Raw genomic sequence first — 21491 nt, 5'->3', positions numbered from 1 at the left:
TTGTTTTTATTTCAGGGCCATTGTTTGGGAGCTTCCTTTAAAGATCCATTGCATGTTTCTGTAAAGTTAGCATAGTGGTTCAAGAGCATATTTACTCATCAATCACCCATTAGAAAAGAAACCATAAGCCTCAGAATTCCAACTAATTGTGTCTTGTACTGACTGATTCACCTCGTGGGGTACCAGGGTGTCACTTACACCCATTATTTCTAAGAACAGATAAACCAAAAAACCTTTAAATATCTGATTTCAAAATAAGAAGAAAATCTTTAAAAGAAAACCTGTTTGGAAACAATGCTTTGATTATAAATCCTGTTTAATGACTGATGAAAATATAAGAACTTCTGTTTTTGTCTAAATAAAAATTACATTTTCAAGAGGTTTTGTGGTTCTTTCCCTCAAAAAGATGTGTGTTGCACTGTATGTACACATGAGGTATCATGTTCATTTCTAACAGTATACCATTCATGAAGAGATTTACTTCCTTCCTCTTAGACTTTCTTGAATTTTTCCCCTTACTCCCTCATATAAATAACTTGTTTCTAAAAACAGCAGTGACATTAAAAACCCAGAAATCAAAATATTATTCACATTTATTTGGAATAACAATATAGGTAAATGTCACTTTGTAATTTCACTCCATGCAATTTTTATAAAAATTTCTAAAATTCATTGAAGGTGCAGCTTGAGGCAACTTCCTACTTGTTTCCACATTAGGACACTCCTGTAATTCAAAACAATGTTTGTAGGTTGAAGAACATGGATTTTGATTCATGAATATATTCATCATATGCCTGGAGGGTTCTAGACACAATTCTGCTTCTGCTTCCAGTTCTGTGCTCTGTGCTGCTGCTTCTTTACTGCTAGGCTTAATGTTTTCTTTTTCTTTCTTTTTTTTTTTTAGAGATAGGGTCTCTTTCATTCAGGCTGGAGTGCAACGGCATAATCACAGCTCACTGCAGCCTCAAACTCCTGGGCTCAGGTGATCCTCCCACCTCAGCCTCCTGAGCAGCTGGAACTATAGGCATGCACCACCATGTCTGGCTAGTTTTTTTCTCTTTTTGTAGAGACAGGGTCTCACTATGTTGCCCAAGCTGGTCTAAATCTCCTGGCCTCAAGCAATCTTCCCATCTCAGCTGCCACCTCAGCATCCCAAAGTGCTGGGATTACAGGTGTGAGCCACTGTGCCCCGCCAATTTCCTGCCAAGTGGGAAATCTTAGTTAACCCTTCACTCTATTCAGTGTCCTTCAGCTATGACTCTAGGATTGGGTCTTTGTGAGAAGCACCAAGGAGATGAACAAAACTCAGAGACACGGGCAGGAATCTCTGATGTTGCAGCTTCTCCTGCCATCTCTTCTCCAGAGAGTGCTAAAGAATTGTGTTCAGTCATTGTAAGAGCAATGCCCTCAAAAGCTATCAGACTTCCCCAGAGGACCAGCCTTTAGTTCCACTGCTACTGTGCTTAGCACAATATTTTTGAAGTACTAATAAAAGAAAAAAAAAAGGTAATCTATATGCTTTAAAGCTATCAACAGGAATTTCTCCTCTTCTGCTACTGCTATCTGCTATCAATTTAAAGGGGAAAATGGCAATAAAAAATAAAGGGAATATGTAAAAAGCCCAGTATTTTGGGAGGCCGAGGCAGGCGGATCACTTGAGATCAGAAGCTCCAGCCTGGCCAACATGGTGAAACCCCATCTCTACTAAAAATATAAAAATTAGCCAGGAGTGGTGGTGTATGCCTACAATCCCAGCTACTCGGGAGACTGAGACAGGATAATTTCTTGAACCCAGGAGGCGGAGGTTGCAGTGAACCGAGGTCGCACCACTGTACTTCAGCCTGGGTGGCAGAGCAAGACTCTGTCTCAAAAAAATAATAATAATACTTGAATATGTAAAAAGTTTTATACTAGTGAAAGGATGGCTAAAGGTCAAACCATGCCCCTTAGAAGAGGGTAAAGTTAATCAACATTGTGATGACTAGCAGATTTCCCAAAGCACAGAAGAAAACAAAGCTGACTGTGTTCCTTAAGAAAATCTTCCAGGTCTTCAGATGAAAGCAGAGCTCCACTTCAGCAACATGGGCTGAGGGGCCTTCAGCATTCTGCATCTGGTCTGTGCGTCACACAGAGCCAGGCCCTGCTACTTCCCGGCTGGCCATCAGAGCAGGCTCCACATGCCTATAGCTCTATTACTATGCTAACAAGTGTGTCCTACCCACCCCCGTGGGAGCAGGCGACTTAAGCTGGGCCAACCACATTACCTGGCCTCAGTGACTGGTCTAAGGGCATGTGGCATAAGCCAGAATCTTATTCCCACCTAGATTTTTTTTTTTTTCTGAGACAGAGTCTCACTATCACCCAGGCTGGAGTGCAGTGGCATGATCTTGGCTCACCGCAACCTCCACCTCCCAGGTTCCAGTGATTCTCCTGCGCCTCATCCTCTCTGTTGCCAAGGTGGAGTGCAGTGGTGCGAACTTGACTCACTGTTATCTCTGCCTCCTCGGTTCAAGCAATTCTCCTGCCTCAGCCTCCCAAGTAGCTGGATTACAGGCACCCACCACCATGCCTGGCTGATTTTTGTATTTTGGGTAGAAACGGGGTTTCACCTAGAATGTTCTAGCTGAATCCAGGATATACTTTCCTCTTGTTAGCTGTGATACTATAGGATCCAAGTCCAGTGTTGTCTAAGGCTAAGTACCCTGATAGTGGAAAAAACCCACATGAAGAGGGAGAAAGTGAAGCAAACAGGTAGAAAGAATTAAAACTCATGGATGGAGCCAGTGTCTTGAAAACTTTATCTTGGTCCACTTGTCCTGGAGAAAGCTCTCCCCTACTTATCTCATGGTTGGTTCCATAAACCAATTCACTCTCCATTTTTGTTCAAGTTTGTTCAAGTTAACTTTCTGAAATGAAGAACAAAAGAGTCTAGACTAATGTTTTCTACACTTTATGCAAAAAAGTCACAATCTTAAACAAGTTTTTTGTGTAAGATCATGGGCTGGTTTAATGCTTTTTTATTGAAATTTGCATTTGAAATGAAAATCTCTGTATTTCCTTTTATCATTCTTAGTTGATAGTACATTATTCTTTGCATATCTTCTTCTCATCATGAATGTATAGTATTGTAATTTACTACTGTAATAAAGAGAAAAAGAGATTTTTGAAAGCGGAATGCTCTATCTCTGTGATCTGAGTGGGGATAAGGAATGGGAACAAATCTCCATTTTTCCCAGTTCCTCCTGAAGGGCCACGTGGGGACTGGGCCCTGAAGTTGGCAGCCCATTGGTTTTTTTGGTTGTTTGCTTGTTTTAATTTTTTAAGACACAGTTTTGCTCTTGTTGCCCAGGCTGGAGTGCAATGGTGCAATCTTGGCTCACTGCCACCTCCACCTCCTGGGTTCAAGAGATTTCTCCTGCCTCAGCCTCCCAAGTAACTGGGATTGCAAGCATGTGCCACCACGCCCATGGCAGCCCATTATTTAGCATTGCCCCGTAAGGGTCTTCAGATGCACGAACACAGTACCTAAGTTTGGATGTAGGGCTGCAGAAAGCTGAACTGATCTGTATCCAAAGGGAACAGGAATTAGAGGCAAAGAGGCAAGAGAACGCGGGAAAAGATGAGAGGAGAAAGGACGTCACAGGCACACTCTGGGAGGTGAGCTACATTGTCCTATAACTGGAGCCACATTTTCCTATCAGGGCACTTAACCTCAGGCAACAACTGGGCTTGGATCCTTAGAGCCGATATCTCAGCTCACAAGAGGAAAGAGTATCTTCTATCCTGGATTCAGTTAGACAATCCCAGATGATAATGGGATCCTGGCTTAGGCCACATGCCCATTCCCTCAGACCGGTCTCACTGAGGCCAGGTAATGTGGTTGGCCCAGCTTAAGTCACCTGCTCTGCGGGGCTGAGTGACACACACTTGTTAGCGTAGTAGTGGTGCCACAGGTGTGTGGAGCCTGTCTGACAACCATAAGTGTTTTTGAAAACAGGAAAGCCAAATAAATATTCAGTTTGATAAGTTATTTGTTATCTGAAGATGTAATTAACTAGAGCAACCATACAATTTATGACCCAAACCTGGACCCTTTGAGAGTAAAAGAGGATACTATTAATAATAACATCATGTATAAACCAGAACTGTCCCAGGCAAGCCAGACCAATGGTCCAGTCAAGCAAAACCTTCTTAGTACCTTCATATCCAGTGAAGTTGGCCATACACAGATGCCTTATACAGGGTTTTCAGGGAGAAATTTTTTTAAAAAAGGAAATAAGTCTGCTTCAGGTTTTTGATGGTGTGCACCAAGGAGGAACAACTTTCACATGATTGCTACACTCCAGCCACTGTGTGGCCCCAGCAGGGAGAGGATGGGGTGCAGCTGACAGTGCCAAGGAGAGAGGCTGGGTAGGGACACACAGCTCTCACTGTGCTGGGTTTGGAATCAGCTGATCATCGGAGCCTCAGCCAACAAATAGGCTCCACCATGTTCTACTCTTGCTGCACTTTGTTTCTCTCCATTCCTATGTAGTCTCACCCAGAAAACATTAATTTTTATTTTTTTTTTGAGATGGAGTTTCGTTCTTGTTGCCCAGACTGGAGTGCAATGGTGTGATCTCAGCTCACTGCAACCTCTGCCTCTTGGGTTCAAGCAATTCTCCTGCCTCGGCCTCCTGAGTAGCTGGGAGGCTTGTACCACCATGCCCAGCTAGTTTTTGTATTTTTTTTAGTAGACACAGGGTTTCACCATGTTGGCCAGGCTGGTCTCGAACTCCTGACCTCAGGTGATCTGCTTGCCTCAGCCTCCCAAAATACTGAGATTACAGGCATGAGCCACCACACCCTGCCCTTTAATTTTTTTTAATATACCCCGGCACTTTGGGATGCTGAGGTGGGAGGATTGCTGGAGCTCAGGAGTTTCAGACCAGCCTGGGCAATGCAGTGAGACACTATCTCTAAAAAAATAAAAATAAATTAAGATGTACTCAGATGCCCTTTTTCCCTGTGGCATTTCTGGCTAACTTCTATGGCTTCTCTCTTCACTTATCCAAGCAGGAAGAAGAAAATTTTGTGATGTTGCCATCCCTAGGTCTACTCAGGTGTCCACACAGTTTCCAGTGTGTTCGAATGTGGCAAGAGCATCCCTTATGGCTAATGGGGAATATACCTCTAAACTTTAGTCTGTCCAGAAGATACATGGCAGGAAAAAAAATAAAAATTGGCTCATCCTCACTCTCAAGCATGTGTGACAGGAAGATTCAGGCAATTCAGTTCAGACAGACCCCAGTTTGAATCCTAGTTTCATCATTTACCACCAGCCTTATGAATTAACCATCACTTTAATTACCTTACCCAAATGTGTTTCTTCATCTCTTTTCCATTTTGATTTTTGAGCCACAGAGTCCTGCTCTGACACTCAGGCTGGAGTGCAGTGGTACCATCATAGCTCTCTACAGCCTTGAACTCCTGGGCTCAAACAACCCTCCCACCTCTGCCTCCAGAGCAGCTGGGTCTACAGGTGTACACCACCATACCCAACTAATTTTTTAAAATCTTTGTACAGATGAGGTTTCTCTATGTTGCCCAGGCTGGTCTCAGACTCCTGGCCTCAAGATAATCTTCCTCCACTCTTTACCCAGGCTAGAAAGCAGTGGCGGGATCTCTACCCACCGCAATCTCCTCCTCTTGGGCTCAAGCAATTCTCATGCCTCAGCCTCCCATGTAACTGGGATGACAAACACCCACCACACCCAGCTAATTTTTGTATTTTTAATAAAGATGGGTTTCCTCATGTTGGCCAGGCTGGTCTCGAACTCCTGGCCTCGAGTGATCCATCCACCATGCCCTCCCAAAATGCTGATATTACAGGTGTGAGCCACTATACCCAGCCTCATTTCTTCAACTTTTTTTTCTTTTTTGAGACAGAGTCTTACTCTGTTGCCCAGGCTGGAGTGCAGTAGGGCAGTTCCACTCACTGCAACTTCCACCTCCCGGGTTCAAGCAATTCTCCTGCCTCAGCCTCTTGAGTTACTGGGATTACAGATGTGCACCACCACACCTGACTAATTTTGTATTTCTAGTAGAGACAGGGTTCCATCATGTTGCTCAGGCTTGTCTCAACTCCTGGCCTTAAGTAATCCCCTCACCTTGGCCTCCCAAAGTGCTGGGATCACAGGTATGAGCCACTATGCCAAGACCATTTCTTCGTCTTTGAAATGGGGTAATAGCACCTAACTCAGGTAATAGCACCTAACTATATAGGGATGTTATAAACATTGTATCAGCATATCAAACACCCACTGTGTCTTACCTCACATTCTCTTGGAACAACTTTTTTACTCCAACTATCATGTAATAACCAACTTCATGCAACATAATCTGACAGCCAGACAGCTAAATAATTTGGAAGTACCAGTGAAAAATAATAAGGCAAAGCCACTTGTTCCAAAAATTATTAAGAATATCAAGCCAATAAGGTGAGAACATGAGTTCATTCAACCAAACCCAGGCCTTGTGCGGCTGCACAGGTTGCAGGCCCTTGCCACAGGCGCTGTTAGCAGCTGCTCCCCCCACTGTACAGTTCTCTCTCACCTTCCGCCGCAGCACTTCTCTGACAGCACGGCGTTCCTATATTGCAACCTGGAAGCCTGGGCGAATTACGATCCATGGGCAACGCTGGAGCAATAGAGGATGAGCCAGCAGATAAATGCCCCCTCCTCTGACACTCAAGTGGACAATTCTGAGATGCATTCTATATCTTGATGATGAACCTGTGAATCAGCTCCTCTCTTTCCCTTACCTGCCCACAAGTTCTTGTTGCAGACTGTGCTCTCAGGCTTAGACAAAGGCATGCTTTTGATAAAACGCTTTGCATAGACCAGTCTTAGCAAAGTTCTCCCTTTTCTGTATGAGGTGCAAGGAACAGTGATCAATAAAAGAGACGTGAGGATTAAATTCTAACCATTGTGAAGAAGACCAAGAGGAAGAAGGACGAAGAGGAAGAGGAAGAAGAAGAAGGAGAAGGAGGAGGAGGGGGGAGGAGGAGAAGGAGGTGGAGGAAGGAGGAGGAGGTGGAGGGAGGAGAAGGAGGAGGGAGGAGGAGGAAGAGGAAAGAGGAGAAGAAAGAAGGAGGAGGAGGGAGGAGGACGAAGGAGGAAGAAGGAGGAGGAGGAAGGAGGAGGAGGAAGAAGGAGGAGGAGGAAGGAAGAGAGGAGGAGGGGAGGAGGAGGAAGGAAGAGAGGAGGAGGGGAGGAGGAGAGGAGGAGGAGAGGAGAGGAGGAGGAAGGAGGAGAGGAGGAGGAAGGAGGAGGAGGAAGGAGGATGAGGAAGAAAAAAGAAGAGGAAGGAGGAGGAGGAAGGAGGAGGAGGGAGGAGGAAGAAGAGGAAGGAGGAGGAGGAAGGAAGAAGAAGAGGGAGGAGGAGGGAGGAGGGAGGAGGAAGAGGAAGGAGAAGGAGGAGGAGTAGGAAGAAGAGGAAGGAGGAGGAGGAAGGAGGAGGAAGGAGGAGGAAGGAGAAGGAGGAAGGAGGAGGAAGGAGGAGGATGGAAGAGGAGGAAGGAGGAGAGGAGGAGGAAGGAGGAGGAGGAAGAAGAAGGAGAGGAGGAGGAAGGAGGAGGAAGAGGAAGAAGGAGGAAGAAGAGGAAGAAGGAGGAAGAAAGACAAAATGGCTTTGGAGCATATGAAACAATGTTCAAAATTACTCAAAATAAGAGAAGTGTAATTTATGGCTGGGTGCAGTAGCTCATGCCTGTAATCCCAGCACTTTAGGAAGCCGACACAGGTGGATCATCTGAGGTCAGGGGTTCGAGACCAGGCTGGCCAACATGGTAAAACCCCATCTTTACTAAAAATACAAAATTAGCCGAGCGTGGTGGTGGGCGCCTATAGTTTCAGCTATTTGGGAGGCTAAGACAAGAGAATTTCTTTAACCCAGGAGGCGGAGGTTGCAGTGAGCTGAGACCACACCACGGCACTCCAGCCTGGGCAACAAAAACAAAACCATGTCTCAAAAAACAAAAGGATGTAATTTAAAACAACAGTCATCATTTTTCAATTTTTGAAGAATGCTGATAGGTAACATTTAATAACACTGTTGGTAAGAACATAGTAAAATAAACAATATCATATATAATTGGCAGGAATGTAAGTTGATTCAACCTTTCTGAAGAACAATTTTGCAATATATATCAGATAATCTACTCATAATCACAGAAAATTCCTTTTCTAGGAATTTATATAAATAGATTCAAACAAGTACGAAACAAAACATGTATGAGACATGCACTGCAGCATTACTTACTATAGCAAAAGACTGGAAACAACCTGTCTGTCTATCAATAGGTGACTGACTAAATAAATTATGATTTATCCACTCAGTGAAATATCCTACAGCCGGCTGGGTGCAGTGGCTCATACCTGTAATCCCAGCACTTTGAGAGGCTAAGGCAGGTGGATCACCTGAGGTCAGGAGTTTGGGACCAGCCTGGCCAACATAGAGAAACCGTGTCTCTCCTTAAAAAGCACAAAGAATTAGCTAAGCATAGTGGCAGACCCATGTAATCCCAGCTACTCAGGAGGCTGAGGCAGGAGAATCGCTTGAACCCAGGAGGCGGAGGTTGCAGTGAGCTGAGATCCGTGTCATTGCACTCCAGCCTGGGCAAGAAGAGCAACATTCTGGAAGGGAAGGGGAGGGAAGGGGAGGGGGGGCCGGGGAAAGAAGGAAAGAAGGAGAGAAAGAAAAAGAAAGAGAGAGAAAGGGAGGGAGGGAGGGAGGGAGGGAGGGAGGGAGGGAGGGAGGGAGGGAGGGAGGGAGGGAAGGAAGGATCCTACAGCCATTAAAATTAATGAGGATGCTTTAATTGTAGCAATATAAAATAATTTCAAATGTTATGTTAAAAAATCACAAAGTACAAAACCATGTGAAGAGTATGTTACCATTTGTATGAAAAGAGAGGAGAGACTGTCTACTTACATATTTCTTGACATATGCATAAAATACTTCTGGAAGCATGTTTACAAAATTGATAGCATTGTTTCCTTACAAGGAGAAAACTGGCGGAGGAATGGGATGGAAGGGAATTTATAAGCCTTATTGTCATTTTTAACCATGTGAGTATATTTCATATGCAAAAAATAAATTTAAAAATTGAAAACAAAATGACATTTAACTGAGCATCAAGAACTCTGATCACTGATTCTATCTCAGCCTCTGTGGTCTTAAATCACTGCATTTCTTGGTGGCTCATCTTTTCCCTTCAAAAAATAAGAAAGACTGGCAAATCTCTCAGTTTCCTTCTAGTTTTAGAGTTTAGTTAGGCATATGTAAGAAATCATAGCTTCAGGGAAAAAACAGGATAATACTTTTACGCATTTTACACATAAAGCATAATGGTGGCTGGTCCATGCAATCGTGATTCTATTTCTTTATAGTTGTGTAGCAAAAACCTGGATTCAATGCAAGACGTAAACACAGTCTTTATGAAAACTGGAGGTGTCTATGCAGAGCCTCTGTAACCACATGCCAAGCAAGCAGGTACTTGTAATTCTCCAACTCAGGACTCCTGAAGACAAGTAGTTCTCACTTTTTAACACAGTCCACTTAAGGAAAGCCGAAAACCCCAAGACCTTCTTATCCCACCCATTCTCACTGTGGTGAAAGTCTGCTTCACTCAATACAGAAACATGCTGGTTTATACCTGTGCATACACAGCTTAGTGGTTTAGAAGTTGCCATACACGACTTAAAGTCTACTTTTGATGAAAAGTAGGTCCAAGAATACAGTTGCTGCAAATATGCAACGCTCTACACTGTAGTTCACCAAATAACTCACAGCACTAACTTAAAGTTACAAAGCAAAAGAGCAGCAACTAAAAATAATACCATACTCAAGAAACCAGGGATGATTTAGGGATAAGCATTTCTCTTTGATATTGTGGGAATTGCAACTGTCCACGTGCAAACAAGGGCACTAAGAGTTTTGCAAACTTGCCAACAACTACATGATAGCCAGATGCTTTAGCCAAAAGATACTGAATTAGAGTAACTAGGGAGTTACTGCTAATTTTCATTTATGAAACCAAATTTTAGTCACCTTTAATAACCCATTCAATAGATGATTGGAACTAGTCCTTACTTATCATCTAAAAAATGAGAGTCTATGAAACATATAATTTGCCTCCATATATATCCCTCGTTTGTAAAAGAATATTTATTCCTACATTTTAAGGATCAAATGATCAAGCAGGTTGTAACAGTATTTTAAAAACTGCAGTGGGATTGAAATTTTTGTAAATGTAAATCATTATTATTATTTATTATTGTTATTAAATCCTGAGGTGGCTCTGGTTATGATAGTCATGCAGCCTGGAGCTGCTATGGGCAATAACTGTTGAGTTGTTAAAGATTTCGAAGGATTCTGGTAAGATTGAGAATTTTGATAAATGTTAATTTCCTCCCCACCACCCCCGCCACTTAATAGAGATGGGGTTTCACCATGTTGGCCAGTCTGGTCTCAAACTCCTGACCTCAGATGATCCACCAACCTTGGCCTCCCGAAGTGCTGGGATTATAGGCATCAGCCACGATGCCTGGCTGACAAATGCTAATATTTAATTGAGTTATTTAAATTAAAGTTATTCTAAAACATTGTTTAGAAATTTATATCTTGGGAATGAGCCAATAGATGTATATAATATGCATATATTTGATTAATATAGACAAATTTCCTAACAAGTATGTTTTGCTCATGCATCCAATCTTTAGTTTCTAATAAGCAACTATTGAGGAAGTGAAATATACCAAATTTTCACATTCTTCTTTTGGGAAATATGCCCTGGAGATATTTAATAACACACTCTGCTTTTTTGCAATCATTATGTTAGTATATACAAACTTACCTTCAGGATCTGTTTTAATTACAAATGTGTCATGCATAAAACATGTGGAATCATTTCAATATGTTCATTATCCTTTACTTCATTCTTCAATTCACAAGGCAACTTTAATTGTAGTATATTCATCAACTCTTCTTTAGTCTTAAGATTTCCACAGATATTAGTTCAGCTGAAATTTATAGAAAATAGTCCTCTGGCAGGCTGCCCCTGATTGAGTTCCACATGAGAGGACGGTATTAATCAACGTACTGGAAACACGTAAGCACCAAAGCCATGTTAAATGTATGCTCCATCCCATAGGGCTCTGATTATGGAAATAGATTCACATATTTTAGTATTAATGTTTGCAACCACAATTCTTTCTTAAATGAAACCCAAAGCATTCATGCAGATTAGCACTGCTCTAACGTTTTAAAACTTGGCTTTTAATCGAGCTTCAGAGGAAATGATTGCAGCCTCACTGCATACTTATTCTCCCTACTTCACCAGGGTAACATGAAGCTTAATTAATTCTATGTTGAGGTGATTTGCTACTCTGAAGTTTAAGTTTCTACGAATGTTGAATCATTAAATAATTGCAGTAGAAACATTTTTTTAAATCCTTTCCCCAAATCAAAATTAATTTGAAAAATCCCAAACTACCTGACGTTGTAGAGATTGAAATGTAATTAGTTGGTAGATATAGTAGTATTTATTTGAGACAGTGGAGTAGAAGTTGATGCTCAGTGGAGGAGTCGAAATAAAAAGCCACAGTGAATGAAAGCAAAGAGGCAAACGTAAAGAAAGCTAGAGAATTTTGGAAGAAAAAAAAAGTAAGAAGTCATTAGAATTTGATGGCATTGTTAAACATCGAGGGCAACTTAGGTGATTTTTTTTTATAAGGATTAGGTGCCCTGAGGAGAAAGGGTCTAATTGACCCAGCATTCAAGTGACTGAAAGGAAAGCAATTTTGACCAGCCACCAAAAAGTATATTTGAGATCCAGACAAAAAATGGAGGGAAGGAGAGGAGCTTTCTTTCCCAGTAAGATGAGGCTGAAGAGAAATACCTCTATCCTTATGCTAGAGCAATTGTTTTGTACCTTTTTGCCCACCAAGACACATGTGACAAATGATGTTTCCATTTAGACACAACCCTTACAAACACAAAAAACCCCAGGACATTAGATATGTCCAATTATTCACCACATTTCATTTCTTTCTCTTCCACTCTAGAATTGTAACGTGTGGCTATACCATCTGTGTGGGATAAGCACTCCAATGTGTGAGAGAAGTCGATCATTCATTACCTGGAATGCCTGAGACACCTCCAGTTACTACCATTCCCAAGAAAAGGTAAGATAAACTAGTAAGGGCAACTGAAAATGTCTAGGGAAGGCCAGAGTGTCTGGCTTGTCAATAAACTCTTGAGAGCTCCTGGGTTAAAATAATTAGCCATCCCCTAAAGCTCTGTGGAGCTGAGCCCTGTCACTCACTAACAATCCTCTAGACCAAAAGCCAAGATTTCCCTATGAGCTCACGCAACTTTCTACTATGACAGAAGAAATTGGGATAAACAAAATTCAATCCAAATTTTTTAAGTTATAACCTACATATTTTAAATTTTGGAAATCTTGTGAAATAATATTAGCTCACCCCTCAATATATAACTTTCTAAACAATGTTCTAAAAAAGGTAGATAGTGAAAACAAAAAGTTGACTACCAAGGGAAATTGCTTCTGATCTGGGTCTTGTCAAAAATATGCAACAGAAACCCACCACAGGGAATTGAAGCCTATGAAGAAAGTCTTTCTCATTTCACATCTTTTAGGAAGCTTATTTTGTACATACCTCTTATCTGACATACAGTACGTATTGTCATTACTATTCCAACTGGCATTCAATCACATATTTCCTGTAAATTTATTTAATTTTTCTGTTATGTCTCATCTCTCCAATTAGATTATCAGATTAACAGATGATCAGGATTGCATTTCTCTCAACCTGAAGGCCACAAGGGCACAAAGAAGGTGTGCTGGGTGTTGGTTTATTTGTGACCAGGTCCCACTCTGTTGCCCAGGCTACAGTGCAGTAGTGTGATCATAGCTCATTGCAGCCTTGAGCTCCGAGGCTTGAGCAATCCTCCTGCCCAGCCTCCTGAGAAGCTGGGACTTTAGGCACACACCACCACACCTGGCTAATTTTTTTAATTTTGCAGAGATGGGGTCTTGCTATGTTACCCAAGCTAATCTTAACCTTCTGGCCTCAAGCAATCTTCCCACCTGGGCCTCCCAAAGTGCTAGGATTACAGGCATGAGCCATTGCACCCTGCCAGCATGCTGTTAAATGCTTGTATGATTAATTTAAATTTAAGTAAATTTAATGAATTTCTACATTTCTCTATTGTTTTCTTTCTAGCCATCATTTTTTGTGGATTTATTTAAATGCTATTGCAATTAGAGTAAAACAAAACAAATATATGTATGTGTATTTGTCTGTGTGTATATAATACCTAAAGGCAAAAGGCAAAAATCATAATTGGGAATTCAGAAAAGTACATCTATGTTTGGCAGGGTGCAATGGCTCACGTCTGTAATTCCAGCACTTTGGGAGGCCAACAGCAATGTATATCACTTGAGGCAAGAGTTTGAGACCAGCCTAGCCTACACGGTGATACCCCATCTCTACTAAAAATAAAAAAATTAGCTGAGCATGATGGTGGATGCCTGTAATCCCAGCTACCTGGGAGCCTGAGGCATGAGAATAGCTTGAGCCTTGGTGGCAGAATGTTGCAGTGAGCCGAGATTATGCAACTGCACTCCAGACTGGGTAACAGAGTGAGACTCTGTCTTTAAAAAAAAGAAAAGAAAAGAAAAATATATCTGTCTTTAATCAGATACCTCATCAAAAACTGAATACACTTTTCTTTTTTTGAGACAGAGTCTTGCTCTGTCGCCAGGCACCAGGTTGGAGTGCCATGGCGCAATCTTGGCTCACTGCAAACTCTGCCTCCCAGGTTCAAGCAATTCTCCGGCCTCAGCCTCCCAAGTAGCTGGCACTACAGGCACGCGCCACCACGCCCAGCTAATTTTTGTATTATTTTTTAGTAGAGACAAGGTTTCACCATGTTGGCCAGGATGGTCTTGATCTCTCATAATCCACCTGCCTCGGCCTCCCAAAGTGCTGGGATTACAGGCGTGAGCCACTGCACCTGGCCCTGAATATACTTTTAATCTTGGACAGAAACTGCTTTTAAGATAGAAAAATTGATGAACTCTTAGGGAAAAAATAAGCCAAAATGTACATCTGAATCTAAGGAATCTTTTTATCCACAGATAAAATGCACAATTACATAAGCTGAGTTTCTTTTAGTATCATTCTAATGGTTTTTTTTTTCTGCATCAGTTTTCTTACTGAAAGTTATCTTCTACTTACTTCTAGTGTCACTTTTTTTAAGAAAGCTCTTATCAAGATAAGTCTCAGAAAATACAAATCTAAGTGAGACAATTTAGAGTAACTTAACTTACAGAGATTTGCATTTATAGCCACATTATTATGTTAAGAAATAAAGGTTGGCAGTCCTCAAGCATATGTTCCTGGCCAGTTTTGCAGAATTTAATGTCAACCTAGAAAACAACATGAAAGCCAGCAACTTAGTTTCTAATGTTATGCTCACTACAGGGAAAATTATATTGAGCAAAAGAGGTCAACAAATGCCATGTGTGAAACGTGACCTCCTCAAAGGAAAGAGGAAAAATATCATGTTAGATCAATGGTTCTCAACTCTAATTGAAAGTAGAAACCTGAGTAGCTTAAAAAAATATAAAAAAACATTGCTTGTCTCCCATCCCCAGACATTCTGATTTACTTTGTTTGGGAGAGTCACAGGCATTTCCAGGACAGTGGTGCAAACCTATAATTCCAGCTACTCAGGAGGCAGAAAAAGGAGGATCCCTTGAGCCCAAGAGTTGAAGATCAACCTGGGCAATATATTGTGACATCCCTCTCAAAAAAAAATGTGTTAGATGTATGCAATGTACAGCCAGAGTTGAGAACCATTAAGCTAAGTGATACAAAATTACAAATAAGCTTTCTAAAAAGACACATTTTCCCTCTTCATACTTCCAGCGCTAATTCAGGCAGTCTGAACTACTCTTAAGGATAGCAATCTTTATGTAGACTTAAACAAAAGTTAACACACACATATACACAAGCTTCTAGGTTTCCCATGAAAACCATCTGTCAAAATTATACTAGCTAGAACTAACATGTTAAAGACTACAATTATAAAGAATGTTAATTATTTGATTCTATTGGATTTCTATGATCTTTTTTGATCTCAAGTGATAAAAGCTAAATCACTCTAGTTGGAGTGAAAAAGCGGAGGAATGGATTTAATCTGCGAATAACTAAAAAGGACCAGAATAGACCTTATATCAAGCACAATAGATCCAGGACCCAAGTAATGTCACAAAGACTTGGTTTCTTATTCTTACACACTTTTGCACTAGTCCTTATCTCTGCTTCCCTATAGATGTGGATGTCATTCTTTCTGACATGAGTATCTACTCCATGAGTTCCTACTCCAAGTGGTAGGAATCCTAGGTTCACATCTTTACAGTACCCTAACCTGAAAGGCAAAATATGGCCTTTCCTGCTCCTTCAGGAGAAAAGTCACAGATAATGCCTCTGCCAGCTCCAAATTGGATCACAAGCCCATACTCAAAATCTCAAAAATATTACCTGTCTGCAACATATCATTCAAAAATTAATTTGAGTTTTAAAATGTTAATAGGAGGGCTGGGGGCAGTGGCTCATGCCTGTAATCCCAGCACTTTGGGAGGCCAATGCGGATGGATCACTTGAGATCAGGAGTTCAAGAACAGCCTGGCCAATATGGCAAAACCCAGTCTCTACCAAAAATACAAAAATTAGCTGAGCATGGTGGCACATGACTGTAATCCCAGGAACTCTGGAGGCTGAGGCACAAAAATTGCTTGAATCCAGGAGGCAGAGGTTGCAGTGAGCCAAGATCGCACCACTGCACTCCACACTGGGCAACAGAGCAAGGCTCTGTCTCAAAACTAAAAATAAAAACAAACAAAACATTAATAGAAATGAACACAGAAAAGCAAAAGAGAGTAAAACACCAATTTGGAGAATTCTATATTTGTCTGGAACAAAATTCACCTAATAGGAAATATAGTAGTTGAATCACAGAAATAGTCAAAGGTCATATCAAGGTCAGACTTTTATTTAAAGGGATGAATTTCATTTTAATTCTGAGACCCAAGGGGGCCACAAAAGGATTTCATGAAAAGAATGAGATGATCCGAGTTGTTTTAGAAAGATTACTTTGACATATGGGAATAGATTGAAGAGAATGTATTTTAAAAATAGAAACAAATTAGAAGGATATTGCAGTTATCCACATGAAAGAAATCTAAACTTGTACTAATGGTTAAGACAAACAGAGACAAGAAATGGATTCGAGATTTTTAAGGATGTAGTATCTACAGTAACTAGATTGTATATTAGATGCCCAGAAAGGAAGAGAATTCAGGAAGATTCACTGATCTCTGGCTTGGGAAACTTGGAGGATAGTCATGCTGTTAACTAAGAATTCAGGAATAGAGGCAGGTTTGGAAGAGATAGATGATAAATCCAGTTTAACATTAAAGTTGTCTGTAGGATTAAAATGGAGGCGAACTCAGACTGTAAAGCCAACTATAAGATCAACTTTAATTATAAAGTCAAATGTTAGATAATTAAGGCATAAATATATTAAAGTCACACTCAGGATAAAGGTAGAACCAGAATGGGGAGCTAGATGACATTTCTAATGAACATGGATGAGACAAATTAGTAAATAACCCCAACTAGAATGGTATAAAGGGCATTCTAAGCCAGATGGCATGAGCCTCCAGAAAGATCTAACATGAGGAAGAAACAAAGGTTTTCAAATAGCAGTAAGGACAAAATGAATACTGACCTCATCCTGCCCAGATCTTGTCTTGGAGAGTGAAGAACAGCAGCAGTCACTTGGCTGGGATGCGAAGTGTGGGCAAACGCTGGGTATCTGCAAGGGCAAACAGGTGCTCTATGAAGTCTTCCATTTTGACTCTCCAGCATCCAAACCCCTTTTCTATTGTGGGAAAATCCCAGAGGAGATAGGGGCAGGGCACGCTTTTGGGAAGCCTTACAAAGAAGACACCAGCACGTGACTCAGGTTCTGCCATCTCCATATCCTGCTTTAGACATTGAGACAGTCATATAAGGACACAGTGAACTTGAGAAATTTTTCACAGCACAAGCAGCAGTCTAAATGACAACTGGAACATGAGGCGTACTGTAACATTAAACATGCCATACCCAATATTGTTCAGGCTTCAGCAGGGCAGGAAAGGATTTCCAATACTCACTTCCGCCCTAAAAGCACCACTTTCTGTCATGTGATAGAGTCTTTTGTCTGCTCTCATGTGACAATTTGGGGGAAGTGGGAAGGATGACAATTTGAAAACAGAGGTTAGTAAAATTTTTGCTAATACAGTGTCATGATATTTTTAACTCTAAAGTATTAATTTTTACATAGATTTTATTATTAAACAAGAGAACACAGATACCCAAGGCTCAATAGTGGCAGAGACAGAGGTGGTGACCCAGCAGCAGACCCTGCAGCAAACTGACCCTGTGCCAGGCACAGGTCATGATTTCAGCTGCAGCTGCACAGACTTGCTCAACTCCTGCCCATCTTCTGACCCTGATTCTCAAGCCTTCCCATTATTGGGTTTCCTTGCAATCAATTCCTTTTATGTTTAAGTTAACCAAAGTTGGTTTCTGTTGTTTTCAACCAAAAACTCTAATAGCTACAGGTGAAAAGCATTTCCAGTGAAGGAACAGAGGGTGCCATATGGTGGAGTCCTGGGCTCTTTTAAGAACCCCAACATTGTAGTATTTGGAGTTTCACAAAGTTTCTGAACATAACAAGAAAAATGATCTGATAAAATGAAAATGTAAGTATTTATATGTCAGAATATACCATAACTAAAACTGAAAGGCAAAATCTAGTTTTCATTATTAATATTTTTTTAAAGTATGTAAGAAAATGTCAAGGTATCATAAGGCATTTCTTTTTTTTTTTCTTTTTAAGATGGAGTCTCACTCTACCACCCAGGCTGGGGTCCACTGGTGCGATCTCAGCTCACTGCAGCCTCCACCTCCCAGGTTTAAGCAATCCTTCTGCCTCAGTGTCCCCAGTAGCTGGGACTACAGGTGCAGACCACCACACCCTGTTAACTTGCATATTTTTAGTAGAGGCAAGGTTTTGCTATGTTGGCAGGCTGGTCTCCAACTCCTGACCTCACTTGATCTGCCCAAAGTCATGGGATTACAGGCGTGAGCCATCGTGCCCAGAATATATGCTTTCTTTGGCCACGATTTTATGTTGGTTGTTTTGCTTCCAATGAAACAGAAATTATATAAGTGATCAAATTTGTCAAAGACTGTACTCTTTATTTCTTACCAAATGTAGGGCCTAGTTGTTTTGCCTGCATATTTCCTATGCTTCTGCCTGAAAGGTGAGATTCTACAACCACCTAAATGTTCCTGGGTTTGAGAGGCCGTGACACTCCCTCAGTAATGGGTTTCTTGGGTGAGCAATAGAGGGATGGTGCTTGATCTTGACAATTAAGTATCCATATGTGTGACCAGATGGTCTTATGGAGGCAGAGCAGAGGGGGAAGTATTGGTAGGAAGAGGAGAGTATCCCCATCCCTTTAGCTGTTTCACTCAGGCAAGAAGTTATAATTCTAACTGTGTATCTACTTGTAATTTTCTCTGATCTTACATGGGCTACTGAAGGAAACATATATAAAGCAAATAATCATGATTATAAAATGTAAGAGCTTTTAGCAGGAGATGAATAGACTTTCCACAGTTTCTCATGTTCCCATCTCTGGGAAGGGGCACAAAGTACCATGTTTACATCACTTAAGCACTGCAGGTCATTATCATCTCTGGGCATCCCATCTGCTTTCCCTGAGAAGGAAAAATTGTTTCATGAGTGTCTGGTCCCATGCAGAAAATTTTCTCAAGGTCTTCTCCCCCATCTAGATATAATCATTTTGCCTCAGCATCTGGCACCTCACATCTTGAACTCAGCTTCACGCCCAGCAGCAGTAAACTTACATATGACTAATTACAAGACTGCATTGAACTCCAATGAGCTTGGTTTTGAAACTCTAGAATCCTTAGCTATGATGAGCATCCCTGTTAATCTGGAGAATGCCTGCATGTAGCAAGTCCAAAGGACACAGCAGAATGCCTGGTGTAGAAAGGAAAAAGTTCCTCTTCAAAGTTTCCCTTCTTGTTAAAGAATAATAATAATAAATGTTAGAAATGATAGTCTCTTTTAAAGACTTTCTTCAAAGCCTTCCTGCTTTTTACTAGTAACTCTTTGTTAAGCCCTATCCTATGTAACTGTTAGATATAAAGGAATAAGTACATTCTATGTCCTTGTACTTTAACTGACATATTTGTGCTAGACATGCTCATAGACACATAGTACATTCTATGTCTTTGTACTATAACCAAGATATTTATGTTATTACTTTTCTAAATTCTTTCACAAGCAACTTCCTCTCCCTTCCTTATTTTGACTTCCTCTTTTTCTTTGTTCTCCATTGACTTTACCTATTTAGAAACATTTTAAGTTGTTAACCAATCAGGTTTTAGTTTACATTGTGAGGTCCAGCTCCAACCAACAGAGATTGGATACAGCAGTAAGGGCCCAATGTGTAAGGAATAAATATGCCTGCCTTTCCTTTGTTCATAGTACTTCTGTGGCAAGATAGCTGACAAGTATTACCCTTTCTGCAGAAAGTAAAATTGCCTTGCTGAGAAAACTTTTTGTCTGAATGCTAATTTTTCCTTGCAACACCTGAAAACAAGTATTCTGTCTCTAAAACCTGGCAAAAAAACAATGAAGGTGATGACCTGAGAAGGGGTTGCAGGCATGAAGTCTTGCTGGACTAACTACACTGGAAAGGACATAGTCCTAAAGGGACTGACACTTCAGTGGAAGATGACAAGGCTAAGACACAAAGTGAGATTAACTAGTTACAGTTCTGGCTGGAACACATTCCAGGTGACTGTGCTAACACAGAGGAAAGAGTTGAGAGTTGCCTAAAATGGGTTGGCCTTTGTTAGTGCAAGCCGAGCAGAAATCTCCAACCTGCAGAGGGCTGTCTAGACTCTGAAGGGAACATTGGTTTAAAGGTCTTATGCTTTGGCAAAATATAGCTGTTAGTGGACTGAGTTGCCCGGGGAGGGTGAGGCCTATATTAGAATGGAAGTAACCAACTTCTGGAGACCTTTTAAGGAGGTAGATGCTATTTGTCCTCATACTCAAACTCATATGGCTCCTGTTCCACTTTTATCTTTTACACTTAAGTTTTCTATCATTTTGTTACTATTCTAATCTCTGTAATCCAGCAATTATAAACTGTAAATCCAGGAGGCCAAGGACTGTGTCTGTCTTGTTCCACACTATATCCCCTTGGACTGCATGCTAAATAGATATATTTAAAATATTTGCTGAAGTACTGAATAAATTATATTGTTGACCCAAGTGCCAAAGGCTTTATCATCATATCCTCCACTCTACCAAGATGTACTGAAAAGTTCAAGAGAAACCTTCTAAAATATTCTTATGTCATTTTTTGGTCCTTTTTCCTGGGTATGTGCAAAACAGTTATGTCATAGATTAAAATTTTAAAGTGGGCCAGGTACGGTGGCTCACACCTGTAATCCCAACACTTTGGGTGGCCAAGGCAGGCAGATCACGAGGTCAGGAGTTCAAGACCAGCCTGGCCAATAGGGTGAAATCCTGTCTCTACTAAAATTACAAAAATTAGCCAAGCATGTTGGCATGCACCTGTAGTTCCAGCTACTTGGGAGGAGAATCACTTGAATCTCAGAGGTGCAGGTTGCAGTGAGCCAAGATTGCTCCACTGCACTCCAGCCTGGGTGACAGAGCAAGACTCCATCTCAAAAAAAAAAATTACAGTGAACTCTAACAATTGAAATTACAAGTAGAATACTAAGAATATTGTAAAAATAAAGTCTATCAATACACAAAATCCCCTGGGTCTCAGTGAGATGGAGGCACACTTCAGATATGAATTTATCCCTGTGGGCACTATGTTTCTATCATGTGAATGCACTCTTCACTATATTTGGGCAGTCACAAGATGGTATATGACTATCAGAAAAATAGCAGTTGTGTAATTTTTAACAAAATTGTCTTGATAGACTTTGAGATCAGCCTGGGTAACAGAGTGAGACCCCGTCTCTACAAAAATACAAAAAGTAGACCTGTGTGACAGCATGCACCTGTTGTCCCAGTTGCTGGGGAGACTGAGAGGTGGGAGGGTTGCTACAGCCTGGGAGTTTGAGGCTGCAGCAAGCTGTAATCACCCCAGTGCAAGTCTACTTGGGCAACGGAGCAAGACCCTATCTCAAAAAAAAAGAAAGAAAGAAAGAAAAAGAAAAGGATTGTCCTGATATTTATAGGAGGAAGTTTTCTAAAACATTTATTTCCACAGGCATTGCATCATTGAA

At 41.1% G+C, this 21491-nt stretch overlaps 1 protein-coding gene across 1 annotated transcript; it reads left to right on the top strand.

Moving 5' to 3' along the window:
• Nucleotides 1-1254: 1254 nt before the first annotated feature.
• Nucleotides 1255-10613, top strand: LOC144578840 (protein GVQW1-like). The gene is made up of 4 exons (XM_078346879.1): nucleotides 1255-1392; nucleotides 2348-2403; nucleotides 5986-6112; nucleotides 10506-10613. The coding sequence occupies exons 1-4, from the start codon at nucleotides 1255-1257 to the stop codon at nucleotides 10611-10613; spliced, it is 429 nt and encodes a 142-aa protein (XP_078203005.1).
• The last annotated feature ends 10878 nt before the right edge of the window (nucleotides 10614-21491 follow it).

Source organism: Callithrix jacchus, chromosome 13 (assembly GCF_049354715.1).
Source record: "Callithrix jacchus isolate 240 chromosome 13, calJac240_pri, whole genome shotgun sequence".
Lineage (NCBI taxonomy): Eukaryota > Metazoa > Chordata > Mammalia > Primates > Cebidae > Callithrix > Callithrix jacchus.
The sequence above is the reverse complement of the archived record's forward strand: the minus strand, read 5'-3'. Positions and strand labels throughout refer to the sequence as shown.

Excerpts from the sequence above, each read along its gene's own strand:
- LOC144578840 (XM_078346879.1), top strand. The coding sequence starts at position 1,255 with ATGACTCTAGGATTGGGTCTTTGTGAGAAGCACCAAGGAGATGAACAA. Across the intron at positions 2,404-5,985 it reads GATCTTGGCTCACCGCAACC|TCCACCTCCCGGGTTCAAGC; the intron begins TCCACCTCCCAG and ends CTCACTGCAACT. Across the intron at positions 6,113-10,505 it reads GGTTCCATCATGTTGCTCAG|TCTGGTCTCAAACTCCTGAC; the intron begins GCTTGTCTCAAC and ends CATGTTGGCCAG.